Source organism: Schistocerca americana, chromosome 4, assembly GCF_021461395.2.
Source record: "Schistocerca americana isolate TAMUIC-IGC-003095 chromosome 4, iqSchAmer2.1, whole genome shotgun sequence".
Taxonomy (NCBI): Eukaryota; Metazoa; Arthropoda; class Insecta; order Orthoptera; family Acrididae; genus Schistocerca; species Schistocerca americana.
The window spans coordinates 208,766,258-208,783,233 of record NC_060122.1 but is presented as its reverse complement, the minus strand read 5'-3'; the positions used below and the strand labels follow the sequence as shown (position 1 = coordinate 208,783,233).

Sequence of the window (16,976 nt, the reverse complement as noted above, 5' to 3'; positions counted from 1 at the left end):
GACACTGCGAGAGGGCTGTACAAGCAATGATCACACGCACGGCACAGCGGACACACCAGGAACCGCAGTGTTGGCCGTCGAATGGCGCTAGCTGCGCAGCATTTGTGCACCGCCGCCGTCAGTGTCAGCGAGTTTGCCGTGGCATACGGAGCTCCATCGCAGTCTTTAACACTGGTAGCATGCCGCGACAGCGTGGACGTGAACCGTATGTGCAGTTGACGGACTTTGAGCGAGGGCGTATAGTGGGCATGCGGGAGGCCGGGTGGACGTACCGCCGAATTGCTCAACACGTGGGGCGTGAGGTCTCCACAGTACATCGATGTTGTCGCCAGTGGTCGGCGGAAGGTGCACGTGCCCGTCGACCTGGTACCGGACCGCAGCGACGCACGGATGCACGCCAAGACCGTAGGATCCTACGCAGTGCCGTAGGGGACCGCACCGCCACTTCCCAGCAAATTAGGGACACTGTTGCTCCTGGGGTATCGGCGAGGACCATTCGCAACCGTCTCCATGAAGCTGGGCTACGGTCCCGCACACCGTTAGGCCGTCTTCCGCTCACGCCCCAACATCGTGCAGCCCGCCTCCAGTGGTGTCGCGACAGGCGTGAATGGAGGGACAAATGGAGACGTGTCGTCTTCAGCGATGAGCGTCGCTTCTGCCTTGGTACGTATGCGTGTTTGGCGCCGTGCAGGTGAGCGCCACAATCAGGACTGCATACGACCGAGGCACACAGGGCCAACACCCGGCATCATGGTGTGGGGAGCGATCTCCTACACTGGCCGTACACCACTGGTGATCGTCGAGGGGACACTGAATAGTGCACGGTACATCCAAACCGTCATCGAACCCATCGTTCTACCATTCCTAGACCGGCAAGGGAACTTGCTGTTCCAACAGGACAATGCACGTCCGCATGTATCCCGTGCCACCCAACGTGCTCTAGAAGGTGTAAGTCAACTACCCTGGCCAGCAAGATCTCCGGATCTGTCCCCCATTTAGCATGTTTGGGACTGGATGAAGCGTCGTCTCACGCGGTCTGCACGTCCAGCACGAACGCTGGTCCAACTGAGGCGCCAGGTGGAAATGGCATGGCAAGCCGTTCCACAGGACTACATCCAGCATCTCTACGATCTTCTCCATGGAAGAATAGCAGCCTGCATTGCTGCGAAAGGTGGATATACACTGTACTAGTGCCGACATTGTGCATGCTCTGTTGCCTGTGTCTATGTGCCTGTGGTTCTGTCAGTGTGATCATGTGATGTATCTGACCCCAGGAATGTGTCAATAAAGTTTCCCCTTCCTGGGACAATGAATTCACGGTGTTCTTATTTCAATTTCCAGGAGTGTATTTACACCTTTGTTTGCGTAAGAAGTGTTCTTTGGCCGCTATGCTCCTCTTGAAAGCTTGTCTACGAAGATGGCGTTGCTCTCATATTATTTACTTCATCGAGAATTTCAGGTGTCGTGCGAGTCCTCTGACATTTACTCTAGACATAAGAACTGATCTTCCCAGTATGATGATACTCGGAGTCTTCTAGATCGCGAATTGGATTGGCAGTGATTTGCTTAAGCCGCTGCAGTATACACTCAACTGTAGATTGGTGTACTCCAACTAGTTTCAGTTCTCCTACTAAAATAGCCTTCCTACAATTACACTAAATGATAATAAATTAAAACCCTCAGCTGCCGACAGGTGTTGTTGATATACCTCAATGGTGTAATCTGAAAATGTGTGAACGACCGGGACTAGAACCCAGGATCTCCTGCTTACATGGCAGACGTTCTATCCATCTGAGCTACCGAGAACACAAACGAATAGCGCGACTACACGGACATATCCCCTGCTCGCTTCCCGCGAGACCCAAGTTCCCAACTGTCCAGAATCTACATACGTAATGTACCTAATAGATCTTTGCCCATTCACTCATTATTCTCGCACACTAAGGTGACGATTCTTGTAAGAGTTCGGGCAAGCTGTGCGCATTCGCACTGACTATGGTCAACGAATGGGTAGCCTTTTAACTATATATACGATGATGGTAACTGTTCTCGAAAGAACAGATACTATTGATGACCGTGAAGCTTCTCTAGAATAAATGATAATTAATTGAAATCCTCAGCTGCCGACAGGTGTTGCTGATATACCTCGATGGGGACAGCTGAAAATGTGTGCTCCGATCGGGACTCGAACCCGGGACCTCCTGCGTCACCTTAGTGCGCGCGAGTAATGAGTGAATGGGCAAAGATCTATTACGTACATTACATATGTAGATTGTGGACGGTTGGGAATGTGGGTCTCACGGGAAGTGTGAAAGGGATAAGTCCCTGCAGTCGCGCTATTCATCTGCGTTCTCGGTGGCTCAGATGGATAGAGCGTCTGCCATGTAAGCAGGAGAGCCCGGGTTCGAGTCCCGGTCGGGTAACACATTTTCAGCTGTCCCCATCGAGGTATATCAACACCTGTCGGCAGTGGAGGGTTTCAATTAATTATCATTTATTCTAGAGAAGCTGCACCGGCACCAATGGTATCTGTTCTTTCGAGAACAGTTACTGTCTTGATATATACAATTACAGTACAATTTTCAGTTGCAGTCTTCTGCTTGCATCCCATTAGGAGGTAATATGATGCGAACCAGATCTGGTTTATCAGTACACTGCTAGATACACATAATGTGCTGCAAATTAATATTAACTGATTGCTATATATTCAGCTGAAGTAATGAAGGCTATTCCAATGGAACCGTCTTAGGCAAAGGCATTTATTTGTTGTTTTTGATACTGATCAGGCACCTGTCTATGCGAACAACCAGTCAAATGAAACTTCCTGACATATTAAAACTTTATGTAGGACCTAAACTCGAGCTCAGGACCTTTGCCTTTTGCAGGCAAGTGCTCTACCAACTGTGCAATATATTGACTAGCCTCTTCCCTGCAGTTTCGCTATACATATCGAACATTCCTGCTTCTCCCCATGTGCTCACCTCTCTGTCAACCTCATCCTCCCATCTCTTTCCGCCTGTGTCCTTCTCCTTACTCTGTATCTACATGTTCCCTTCCTTCTGTTTATAAGTTTCCTCCAGCCCCTCTATCTGACCATATCTTCCCCCCACCTTTCTCTCTATACTCTCGGTTTATCCATCTCTGCCTCCCCCTATCCCACCTGCCCACTATCCATCTATACTTTCCAACTGCCTCCTCCCACTCCCTGACTATTTCCTCCTCTCTGTCACTCTGCCATCCCCTCCTCTGTTCATCTCAATCATACCACATTCTTGCTCATCGGCTGTGTACCCCTGCAATACAGTTCAATAAGGCAGCCCAAACTACTCACACATTATGCCTACCATCCAAGGCGGGCTACATGTCAGGGGTTTCAAGGATATTTAATTGCCCCTTTATATAGAGGCCACCATTGTAAACAGGGTGATAAAGCAGGCCGATATTGTTCCCATAGAGCATCCGTGGCATGTAGGACAGCATATATGACAGGGCGCAGAAAATGACGTCTTGCCGCCGACACGCAAGCTTCCCTGCAAGGTAGGTTGATTTTGCAGACTGATACTGTTCCAACACAACATGCCTGTCATGCTTGAAAACACACGTTTTTGGCCATATCTCTGCTCCTATTGGTGCTAGGAGGTTATAAACCCCACAGTGCTGATAATAATGTGGTCTGCTCTTTCTGTGCCAAATTTAGTTGATTGCAATCAAGTGGTTTGTAACAAGATCCCAGACATACAAACATGCATTACGCTTAACACACACACACACACACACACACACACACACGTTTTCACAGTTTAGATAGGTTAAACACCTATATTTCTTAAATGCTTGGACTGTATCTGAGAACAAATGGCGATAAATTAAATAATACAGCAGTATACAATGACAGTAGATAGTTGGGTTACAGCATGTGTATATATATTTATTTGCGTATGTCTACATGCGTGAAATTTGTGGATATTTGAATCTATTCTGAAGAGCGGAAAGGAAAAATAAGAAAGGTGACTTACCATACATGAGAAAATATAGTTGTGGTAATACTTCAGTTTGCAGATTGTTCCTCCGTCTACCTGCTCACAGATAGTTCATTACATCTTTCTATGTTTCGCATTGAGCTCCCCCTTCTGTATTATTTCTTTTACACAGAAAAAAACAACATGGAAAGCTATACATATAGTGAATTTTGTTTTGTCGTAATATGGCTTACCATGTAACAGGCAAAATGCAGACGGAAGTATTTGTATGATCGTCCGACCGCTCTCTAACAACGTATGGAATCCTGCTGCAGTGTTTTCAGTAAATTCCGGTGGTAATACACAGATGGGACGTTATTGTTTCCGGGAGTACTGTTTACGTGTTCCGCGTATCAAGAAACAAATCTGGAACGGAATTGTAAATTGTTATTGTCATCAGGGACTTCGAGGCGGTTTACCAGTCTAGTTCCAGTGAGTAGTCAGCAATATGTGAGGAAATTTTGTGCGCCGTAAGAGGGCTTCTGTACTAAAAGGACTCGTTGCATCGCACTGCAGTCTAATCTGTATATTGTACATTTGCGATGTGTCTAGACAGCACATGGTCAGTCGACGGAGTGGAACTTCTGCGTTTTTAATATACTGGGGTGGCGAAATTCCGTCTGACACAAACTGCGGGTCGATGGTTCTTTTCAACATCTGTGGTATTACCATTTCGCATTATAAAATAGAGACACAGACACTGTCCTTATAAAGTGAGTAGTGAATTCTTCTACGGTCCATTGGAATGTGGCTTTTAGAAATGTCGCACACACCGTAGATAACGATTTTTCTAATTCCAGACAAACAAAATAAATCGAGTTACGTATAAAATTGCCGGAAATAGAAAGGTTTTTTATGAATACATTTCACATTACGTAAATTTGGAATGTGATTTAAGTTACAAATTGAAGACATAACAAGGAAGCTAAAACTGTATAATGCATCTTATATCAGTGATATAGACACTTTAATAAAGGCAGAGAAGGAAAGAAAACAAATTTTAAGGTTCACACATAAATTTTTTGCTGTTACGCATGTTCATATGTGCCACATCAACTTTCATTTTTAAGATGGGGAGGAGTTAATCGGAATGGTTGTCAGTCATCTGCATAGATTAATATGGGCCTCCAAGATGTCGTGCCAGTGACTAAGAGAACGAACTCCAAGTATCAGAAAATCTATTTCTAATAGCTATTGCAAATCAAGTTGTCCAGATCTGGGACTTAACATCTGATGTCATCAGTCCTCTAGACCTAGAATTGCTTAAGCCTAACTCACATCCATGCCTGAGGCAGGATTCGAACCTGCGCCCGTAGCAGCAACGTGGTTCCGGACTGAAGCACCTAGAACCGCTCGATCACAGCTGACGGCAGTTGCAAAGACATTCCATAAGTTTCTGCAGGTGTGTCGTACCCTGTGGAAGTCAGTCAGTTGAAATCAAATCAGGTAATGCTACCAGTGTTGACTGCTACTATAACAACCCTTTAGACTTCCAGTTAATCAGGATTTAAATGAGCCGTGTACCTAAATTTCCTTACTGTGCGGGAAAGGCAGCAGCTCCAGAGAATTAATGAAATCCGCGAGATGTAAGTGCTACTACTCGTATAACCAAACCACGAATGCTCTTATCAATGAGAATATAAGATCAATTTCGTTTAAAGCAAAATGAAATATAAGAATACACTGGAATCACAGTAGTTCGGAAAAAAATGAATTTAGTTAGTGAGTAAAGCACCTTAACAGTCGCCAGATAACTATGTTTGCAAAATTATTGTTTCTGTGATTGTTGATTTGTATTACTGGTAAATTTACATAAGAATACTTGGTTTGTATCAGACTAAAACAGAACGAAATTGTTGAATATTACGTTAGCACAGCTTCAAACGAATATGTTACACTGGCGAAATACCTTTCAGTTAAATTGTAAGGCATGGAAACAATTTAGCAATGAACACAGAACAACAAAATTTCATCAGCTGTGAATGTTTACGTAATATTTAAACCCGTGACGCACACACTATAAAGCTTACTGTCGTTTGTTTTGCTCAAAAAGCGGTTATAGCTACTCGTTACCAAATGCAGTCATTTAAATTGGAGAACATCGTAATAATTAGAGCCATGTTCAATAATCACTCATATAATTCACACCTTCGAAATCTGCAAAGCTAACTTTCAATTACGGAAGTATGTCAAAATTCGAAAAATTATTTTACGGACTTCAAATAGCTTCAACTTTCATTATTATTCGTAAACAGTTACTGAAAATCATTTTACACAATTACTACCATTATTTACTCAAGTCTTAACAGACTCTTCTGGTTGATAGCATTGGCGTAAATGAAAATTTACATTGAAAAATTAGTCAATATCTTTGATGTCTTTTACTTTCTTAAGCACTGCTTTGTAATTGCTGTTCAAATTACTAGGGGTAAACATTTTAGTTAATCGCCGTATTGCAAACTACTGAAATTTAAATTGCTGTTACTTCTTCCATCGTATCAAAAAGTTACTCAATGCATAATTATTTTATTTGACATCACTATTTTATTAAAAAAAGAAGAGAAAGAAGAAAACATTGCAATTTCTTCTCGTACATTAGGATTTTCTCTCGTTCGTAATAATGAATAGGATGGAAACTACTTTGGTAATCTGTTTTAGCTAGAACTGATGATCAACACTTGGAAATATCTTGCCATTATTCACTCCGTGTTGAGTCGTCATCGGTGGATGTAAGGCACTGTTCGTTGACAATGTGTGACACAGGCTCTTCTTGTTGCAGCTTCTTGCACAGTGAGTGAAATTGGACCCGCGGTAGTCTGCATGTTAACTGATATCCCCTTTCAGTGATTGCGCTGTGCCCACGTAATACCTTACACTGTGCCTGATCATACCAACCTACCGTCGAGCCATTGGATTTTTAGCACCGCTGTCTTACGACCAAGTCTCAACACCCACGCCGCATGGCTGCTCTCTCTACCGTTCGCGACTCGACTCTTCTCATCTCAGCACTGTTCTACACTGTACTGCGTGCGCGCTCGCACGTCCAGCGATAACGAGATTGCAACTTCACCATTCTCTTTGACAACAACGCACAATCCTGCCTAAGTCATCGTGTCTACATACAACTAGCTTGAATTCGAAATTGATTCCATTAAAAATAGTAAAACAGTACAACTTTACAATATTCCATAGCAAAAATATTAGTACAGTTACTTACAACCTTTATTTCACAGGAAAAAGACACATCGCAACAGCAAAATTGAAAGCAAAAATGTTAATAATTCACAGAGTTGTTATGTTACCGGCCGGCCGCTGTGACCGAGCGGTTCTAGGCGCTACAGTCTGTACAACACGTACCAGAACCGAGGGGAACTAAAAGAGTTCAAGACCAAGAACGAAGTGCTCGAATTAAAAAAGATGTGAGGCAGAGTTGTAGTCCTTCGCCCCTGGTGTTCAATTTATACATCGAAGAAGCGAAGAGAGAAATAAAATAAAGGTCCAAGAGTGGAATTAAAATTCAAAGTGAGACGAAAGTAAGACCAAGTACAAGGATCTGGATTAATTTAAGGAAAACACGTGGAAGGATGGCCCAACTTGATGGGTCGTTAATCATTCATAAGCAAATATTTTTATTTGATAACAGTTCACAAGATTCCTGCGAAATACATATAAATCGTTAATATTTTTAAATTAAATTCATACAGTATAAGGAAATTTGCATTATACATAAAATTACAAATAGCACTCAAAAAATGTATCACACAATGGCGGCCCGACTACAAACCATTAAATAAACCTGCGACGGGACTCTGTCCGCGCAGCTAGATCGCAGCTGTGAGTCCATCACTCAACAGGACTTGAATATAAGTTCAACAAACCGTAAATTAAAAAAAAACATTGAAATGCATACCTCTCTACTAGTTATTCTGCTCTAATGTAGAGAAGATACGGGTTAGTTACCCAAAGGCTACCCGCATGTAAAACCAAAGGAACAGTAGTACTTTTGTGATTGGCCACAGGCCTGTTCCACGTAAATCTCGTTAAGTGCCGGTACTTAAAAAAAATTACCGGGTCCCTAAAACACAATCAAAATGATAATCACAATTAAACTCTTAATCATTTAAAGAAAAATGGAACTCAGTGCTCAGTTTGCCCAAAGGCTTTCATCAAATGCCCACAAGGGCCTTACAATAACAGAAATACTGAGTCAGTTACTTCCTAATGCAGCCACACCTCCGCCGTGACACGATACCAAATGAATAACAACAAACGACTTGAGGCTGGAACGGGAGATCCACAGAATTCAATGTGAATTGCCAACACCTAGGCCTCGTGTGATGACGGGAATGAAAACGCAGAAGGAAAAGGAAAGATGCAGAAAGAAAACGCGTAACTGCCCCGGAGCAGCAGAACGGCAATGCATCAACAGCTGCCGATACAAGGCTGTCAGTATATACCAAACAACAAACAATAAATCAAGACTGATAAAAATTAACATGCACAGTAATGTTTGAAAGGACCACTGAAAATTAAAATATTAAAACTTCAGTATGGGAGGGCGCGCTCATAAGATTGCAAGTTAAACCTTCCCAGCAATAGCAAGAAGCAATGTACTAGTCATTTAAAAGAATAATTACATAATATTTCCAACAAGACTTAAAAAATCAAGGTATACCCTTACGGACCACTCTTAGATACTAATAAAAAAATGTTCAAATGTGTGTGAAATCGTATGGGACTTAATTGCTAATGTCATCTGTCCCTAAGCTTACACACTACTTAACCTAAATTATCCTAAGGACAAACACACACACCCATGCCTGAGGGAGGACTCTAACTTCCGCCGGGACCAGCCGCACAGTTCATGACTGTAGCGCGCTAGACCGCTCGGCTAATCCCGCGCGGCTTAGATGCTAATAGACACCGTCATTGGGATACGCACCAAATTGCCGATGATCGGTTAAACTATACAATTATAACCCAAAGGCTCCTCAACACGGAGTAAGAGAGTGTGGAAATACAAGCACGCAAACACACACGTGACCCACACGTGCTTAGTTTTAGGCTGAGCGCACGCAACTTTCGGTAATGGGAAAATCCAGTAACTCGCCCCAGGAAGGGCCATAAGAGCTACAACAAAAATAAATTAAAGTCAGCAGTATCAAATACTCAATAATAACAAACGATGATTTCAAGTATAAGATGAACATCGAAAACAATTAGCTTGGAGCGTACAGAAAACTTCAATATTGAGACACAAACCCATATAGGGGTCACCGGAAGGTATAAAGAAACTGGATTCCTCGCCAGCTCACACCGGACAGAGTCAGACAGTATTAAGTACAGTACTCACTAAACAAGCTTCATAGGTAATTTCAAACAAATGCCAAGGAGTTCAATAGCCTCAGAACTCCAGACAGGCGCTGCATAATCCTACCCTGCCACTCGTGGTGGCTAACAAGTTGTTCAATACATGACGGCGTATTAAGTGCACCACAACTGACTGATGTACGTTTTAAGCAGATGTCACGTGGCGAGAATCGCTCCTTGCCCTCAAAACTGCGGGAAAACGCTGGCCCCCATAGCCCAACGGTCAATAGCGTTAACTAGCTACTATCGCCAGGACGCTGAGTACTCAGGCGCACCCATCCAGCTCCATGTCCGACACACCAATCGCCACCAAACAGCCCAAGAGGGAATACATGACCAATGGAAGATAATACGACGAAGGGCCAGAGCCGATGCAACGCACGCAAAAGTGGTGCCAGCAGGATCGCGTGTGCGCCCTCACGGAAGCCGCCACGACTCAGAGGGTAATGAAAAGTAGCAGAAATAAGAACAGCGACAAGGTTAACGTCAGGATTGGTGAGCACGGAGTAGATGAAGGCACCAAAGTAACACATTACGGACGGAGTAAGAAGGACATAAAAACACTGGAAAGAAGGGCATTCATGACCAAGAGAAGTCTACTAGTATCATAGTATCAAACATAGGGTTTAATTCGAGGACGAAACTTCTGATGATGTGCGTTTGGAAAATTAACATAGTATAGTAGTGAAACATGGACAGAGGGAAAATCGGAAAAGAAGCGATTGGAAGCATTTGCCAAGTGAGGAGAATCAGCGAGGAAAGGAATATGTGGAAAATACTGACAAAAATAAGCGACAGGAATGTAGGACATCTGCTAAGTCATCAGCGAATAACTTTCATGGTACCAAAGGGAATTGGAGAGATTGAAAGCCGTAGAGAAAGACAAAAACAAATTATTGAGGACGTAGGTTACAAGGCTGCAAATGCTGCTCTGTTGAAGAGGGTGGCACAGGAGAGGAATTCGTTGTGGGCCGTAGGAAACCAGTTAGAAGACTGATGAATAAAAAAAAATCGTGATCACACTCTGCGAGTACGTCCATAAAACTTCGGCTGCACACATCTGTCTTCCTACCGTTAGCCTTATACACATGTGACGTATGGACAGTGTCAGTAAAATCAGCACATAAGCTCATTTTTTTTCCACCTACGGGCGGATGCAGGAGCAGAGGAAGACATCGTGATACTTGGGAATGAACTTTTGCAAAGCTTCTTCAATGTATGGGTAAAGGTGAAACCCAGTCAGCTGATCCAATTCACAGGAGGAAACTTGTAATCCCAAGCATGATACTTAGCACTGGAGGAATTGGATCTATGTAAAGTGTTACAGGTTTTACTTGTCTGTGAGTGGTACACCATTCCTTGTAGACGTATTAACAAACACTGCAGCTTCAGGTGACGCTCATGGACACGCCCAACAGTACAATTCTTTTTCGTCACACTGTCACGTGTCCTCGCAGACTTATCCTGCTGAGCTGATTACATTCAACTGTCTCACACACACTATTGGCCATTAAAATTGGTACACCAAGAAGAAATGCAGATGATAAACGGGTTTTCATTGGACAAATATATTATGCTAGAACTGACATGTGATTACATTTTCACGCAGTTTGGGTGCATAGATCCTGAGAAATCAGTACCCAGAACAACCACCTCTGGCCGTAATAACGGCCTTGATACGCCTGGGCGAAGAGTCAGACAGAGCTTGGATGGAGTGTACAGGTACAACTGCCCATGCAGCTGCAACACGATACCACAGTTCATGAAGAGTAGTGACTGGCGTATTGTGACGAGCCAGTTGCTCGGCCACCATTGACCAGACGTTTCCAGTTGGTGAGAGATCTGGACATTGTGCTGGCCAGGGCAACAATCGAACATTTTCTGTATCCAGAAAGGCCCGCACAGGACCTGGAACATGCGGTCGTGCATTATCCTGCTGAAATGAAGGGTTTCGCATGGATCGAATGAAGGATAGAGCGACGGGTCGTAACACATCTGAAATGTAAAGTCCACTGTTCAAAGTGCCGTCAATGCCAACAAGAGGTGACCGAGACGAGTAACCAATGGCACCCACACCATCACACCGGGTGATACGCCAGTATGGTGATGACGAATACACGATTCCAATGTGCGTTCACAGCTATGTCGCCAAACACGGATGCGACCATCATGATGCTGTAAACAGAACCTGGATTCATCCGAAAACATGACGTTTTGCCATTCGTGAACCCAGGTTCGTCGTCCAGTACACCGTCGCAGGCGCTCCTGTCTGTGATGCTGCGTCAAGGGTAACCGAAGCCATGATCTCCGAGCTGATAGTCCATGCTGTTGCATACGTCATCGAACTGTTCCTGCAGAAGGTTGCCGTCTTGCAAACGTCCCCATCTGTTGACTCAGGGATCGCGAAGTGGCTGTACGATCCTTTACAGGCCATGCGGATAAGATGCCTGTCATCTCGACTGCTAGTGATACGAGGCCATTGGGATCCAGCACGGCGTTCCCGGTTACCCTCCTGAACCCACCGATTACATATTCTGCTAACAGTCATTGCATATCGACCAACGCGAGCAGCAATGAGGCGACACGATAAACCGCAATCGCGATATACTACAATCCGACCTACACTCCTGGAAATTGAAATAAGAACACCGTGAATTCATTGTCCCAGGAAGGGGAAACTTTATTGACACATTCCTGGGGTCAGATACATCACATGATCACACTGACAGAACCACAGGCACATAGACACAGGCAACAGAGCATGCACAATGTCGGCACTAGTACAGTGTATATCCACCTTTCGCAGCAATGCAGGCTGCTATTCTCCCATGGAGACGATCGTAGAGATGCTGGATGTAGTCCTGTGGAACGGCTTGCCATGCCATTCCCGCCTGGCGCCTCAGTTGGACCAGCGTTCGTGCTGGACGTGCAGACCGCGTGAGACGACGCTTCATCCAGTCCCAAACATGCTCAATGGGGGACAGATCCGGAGATCTTGCTGGCCAGGGTAGTTGACGTACACCTTCTATAGCACGTTGGGTGGCACGGGATACATGCGGACGTGCATTGTCCTGTTGGAACAGCAAGTTCCCTTGCCGGTCTAGGAATGGTAGAACGATGGGTTCGATGACGGTTTGGATGTACCGTGCACTATTCAGTGTCCCCTCGACGATCACCAGTGGTGTACGGCCAGTGTAGGAGATCGCTCCCCACACCATGATGCCGGGTGTTGGCCCTGTGTGCCTCGGTCGTATGCAGTCCTGATTGTGGCGCTCACCTGCACGGCGCCAAACACGCATACGACCATCATTGGCACCAAGGCAGAAGCGACTCTCATCGCTGAAGACGACACGTCTCCATTCGTCCCTCCATTCACGCCTGTCGCGGATCCACTGGAGGCGGGCTGCACGATGTTGGGGCGTGAGCGGAAGACGGCCTAACGGTGTGCGGGACCGTAGCCCAGCTTCATGGAGACGGTTGCGAATGGTCCTCCCCGATACCCCAGGAGCAACAGTGTCCCTAATTTGCTGGGAAGTGGCGGTGCGGTCCCCTACGGCACTGCGTAGGATCCTACGGTCTTGGCGTGCATCCGTGCGTCGCTGCGGTCCGGTCCCAGGTCGACGGGCACGTGCACCTTCCGCCGACCACTGGCGACAACATCGATGTACTGTGGAGACCTCACGCCCCACGTGTTGAGCAATTTGGCGGTACGTCCACCCGGCCTCCCGCATGCCCACTATACGCCCTCGCTCAAAGTCCGTCAACTGCACATACGGTTCACGTCCACGCTGTCGTGGCACGCTACCAGTGTTAAAGACTGCGATGGAGCTCCGTATGCCACGGCAAACTGGCTGACACTGACGGCGGCGGTGCACAAATGCTGCGCAGCTAGCGCCATTCGACGGCCAGCACCGCGGTTCCTGGTGTGTCCGCTGTGCCGTGCGTGTGATCATTGCTTGTACAGCCCTCTCGCAGTGTCCGGAGCAAGTATGGTGGGTCTGACACACCGGTGTCAATGTGTTCTTTTTTCCATTTCCAGGAGTGTATATCAAATTCGGAAACTTGATGGTACGCATTGCTCCTCCTTACACGAGGCATCACCAGAACGTTTCACCAGGCAACGCCGGTCAACTGCTGTTTGTGTATGAGCAATCGGTTGGAAACTATCCTCATGTCAGCACGTTGTAGGTGTCGCCACCGGCGCCAACCTTGTGTGAATGCTCTGAAAAGCTAATCATTAGCCCATCACAGCATCTTCTTCCTGTCGGTTAAATTTCGCGTCTGTAGCACTTCATTTCGTGGTGTAGCAATTTTAATGGCCAGTAGTGTATATGTACCTCTTCAATGTTATGACACTTCAACGGCGGCGCGTCACAAGACCTTGTTACTACTTGTGTATCGTCTACAACGGTCGATCGCGTTCAATGAGCGCTGTTTAAGAGGGCCACTAATATTTTGTAGATTTTTATGTAGAATAAGATGCTGGAATCGAATCTTAATGTGATAGAGGAGTAGGTATTCGAATCCACCTGAAGATCCCGCTCGCCTTCCCCAGACAACAGCATGAACAGCATGGCGGTGGGAGCGAGGTGGAAGGAGAGAGTTGCAGAGCTGATGAGGTCCCTGGAGGCGGCTCAGGTGTCGAGTGGCGGCCAGTGACGGAGCGCAGCTCCCGGACGGTGACATTTCCAGCCCACGCACATGCGCAGGTGGACGCCATATCAAATATACTCGTGCCCGCACCGCAGCCCGGCCAGCTACGCACACGAAGACGGAACGGCCGCCAGGGCTCATTTCCGCGCAGCGCTCCAGCCAGCATACGTGTACGCGAACCTCGCACTCCCACACCCTTCCAGCAGAGTTTCCGACACTCCATCATAGCGGTCAGCTGCTTGCAGGGGTATACCGTATGGTAGGAATACGTTAGCCGTGTCGTCCCACTTACCGATGCCTACCGTGTTCACACAGCATTGAGACACTTACCTCTCTAATCTCTGGCTAAACTGCAATATCAAGATTTTGTATGTCCATACTTTTGGTAGGAGGTCTTTGGGACGACGACAGTTCACTATTGTGAGATAATAAAACACCTACAGCTCTCTTATGATTTTATTTATTTTGTTGCGACTAGTTACGGCGCTTGAATGGACTATCTTCAGGCTGTCTTTAATACGGAAGGGGTTGATACGATCCCTGTATACACACTCCTGGAAATGGAAAAAAGAACACATTGACACCGGTGTGTCAGACCCACCATACTTGCTCCGGACACTGCGAGAGGGCTGTACAAGCAATGATCACACGCACGGCACAGCGGACACACCAGGAACCGCGGTGTTGGCCGTCGAATGGCGCTAGCTGCGCAGCATTTGGGCACCGCCGCCGTCAGTGTCAGCCAGTTTGCCGTGGCATACGGAGCTCCATCGCAGTCTTTAACACTGGTAGCATGCCGCGACAGCGTGGACGTGAACCGTATGTGCAGTTGACGGACTTTGAGCGAGGGCGTATAGTGGGCATGCGGGAGGCCGGGTGGACGTACCGCCGAATTGCTCAACACGTGGGGCGTGAGGTCTCCACAGTACATCGATGTTGCCGCCAGTGGTCGGCGGAAGGTGCACGTGCCCGTCGACCTGGGACCGGTCCGCAGCGACGCACGGATGCACGCCAAGACCGTAGGATCCTACGCAGTGCCGTAGGGACCGCACCGCCACTTCCCAGCAAATTAGGGACACTGTTGCTCCTGGGGTATCGGCGAGGACCATTCGCAACCGTCTCCATGAAGCTGGGCTACGGTCCCGCACACCGTTAGGCCGTCTTCCGCTCACGCCCCAACATCGTGCAGCCCGCCTCCAGTGGTGTCGCGACAGGCGTGAATGGAGGGACGAATGGAGACGTGTCGTCTTCAGCGATGAGAGTCGCTTCTGCCTTGGTGCCAATGATGGTCGTATGCGTGTTTGGCGCCGTGCAGGTGAGCGCCACAATCAGGACTGCATACGACCGAGGCACACAGGGCCAACACCCGGCATCATGGTGTGGGGAGCGATCTCCTACACTGGCCGTACACCACTGGTGATCGTCGAGGGGGCACTGAATCGTGCACGGTACATCCAAACCGTCATCGAACCCATCGTTCTACCATACCTAGACCGGCAAGGAACTTGCTGTTCCAACAGGACAATGCACGTCCGCATGTATCCCGTGCCACCCAACGTGCTCTAGAAGGTGTAAGTCAACTACCCTGGCCAGCAAGATCTCCGGATCTGTCCCCCATTTAGCATGTTTGGGACTGGATGAAGCGTCGTCTCACGCGGTCTGCACGTCCAGCACGAACGCTGGTCCAACTGAGGCGCCAGGTGGAAATGGCATGGCAAGCCGTTCCACAGGACTACATCCAGCATCTCTACGATCGTCTCCATGGGAGAACAGCAGCCTGCATTGCTGCGAAAGGTGGATATACACTGTACTAGTGCCGACATTGTGCATGCTCTGTTGCCTGTGTCTATGTGCCTGTGGTTCTGTCAGTGTGATCATGTGATGTATCTGACCCCAGGAATGTGTCAATAAAGTTTCCCCTTCCTGGGACAATGAATTCACGGTGTTCTTATTTCAATTTCCAGGAGTGTATAACATAAGAGGTCAGCATAACTGGATTGTTGTAACGGTGACCGGGACGGTCGCGCGGTTGAAATGACGGAAAGCGCGGCGGGACCCGCGGAGAGGCCCGCGAACAATAACACAACGGGAGAGGACGGACACGACCATCGAAGGGCAGAACGAAAAACAACAAGACCGATTAAGGAAATCTAACAAACACGTCCACTTGTACACAGAACAAGTAGTAAGCCGTCTAAGGCGAGGCGATGTGTCCAGAGACGTACTCGGGATTAGACTGGCTGGCTGAGCGAGAGGCAGGCGCTTAAGTACTATATCGGGGGCCCCGCTATCGGCCGTTGGAACCATGTGTTCCACGGTGGCGCCCTCACTCTAAATGCGGGCCAGGATGCGCGCGCCGCCACAGCTTACGGCGCGATGGTGCAGAGACCTCTAGGGGTCTTCGACGTCCATGACGTCTGGCGCGGATTCAAATTCCGCGGCGCGGTACCAGATGGATACGCAGATAACCTGAAAACTTTGGTGTCAGCACCCTAAGCATCAACTCACTGAAGCGCAGAAACTGGTTTCCAGAAAATAAATAATAAAATCACAAGGACAGCTGTGGGCGTTTTATTGTCTCACAATATCAAGAAAGCTGAGCCCACCTAATTTCTCGATATGATAGGTCTAATTAATCGATAAATTTCGAAGTATATGCAAAGGGAGGTCTATCCATGAGAGTGCCTGGTGATTATAGAGGATTTCCATTAACTTCTCTCAGTTCTAAAATGAATGTTGAATTCATTCTTCTGGTTCGTTGCGGGCAGTGAAAGCATAGCCCTTGCAGTTTTCACTCGCCTCGGCCTCTCGTCAGCTAGCGAGGCAAATGATGACCAGGCCATCGCACCGGGCGTCGATGCGGGGGGGGGGGGGGGGGGGGGGTTGGGTGGAGGAATGGGAGGTGGGAAACACGGACTGATGGAGTCACTATGA

General features: G+C 47.1%; 2 protein-coding genes and 1 non-coding gene across 3 annotated transcripts in view; all 3 read left to right on the top strand.

Annotated features, from left to right (window-relative positions):
- The window catches only part of LOC124613042 (glutamate receptor 1-like), a 1,340,173-nt gene that overhangs the window by 34,729 nt on the left and 1,288,468 nt on the right, over nucleotides 1–16,976 (top strand). The gene's annotated exons all lie outside the window — the stretch shown is intronic.
- The window catches only part of LOC124613353 (skin secretory protein xP2-like), a 176,585-nt gene that overhangs the window by 58,097 nt on the left and 101,512 nt on the right, over nucleotides 1–16,976 (top strand). The window contains exon 3 of the mRNA XM_047142050.1: nucleotides 13,897–14,212. Coding sequence (XP_046998006.1) covers nucleotides 13,897–14,212 — 316 coding nt within the window. The remainder of the gene's footprint in view (nucleotides 1–13,896; nucleotides 14,213–16,976) is intronic.
- Nucleotides 2,350–2,423, top strand: Trnat-ugu. The gene has a single exon. It is a non-coding gene; the product is annotated as a tRNA-Thr (tRNA).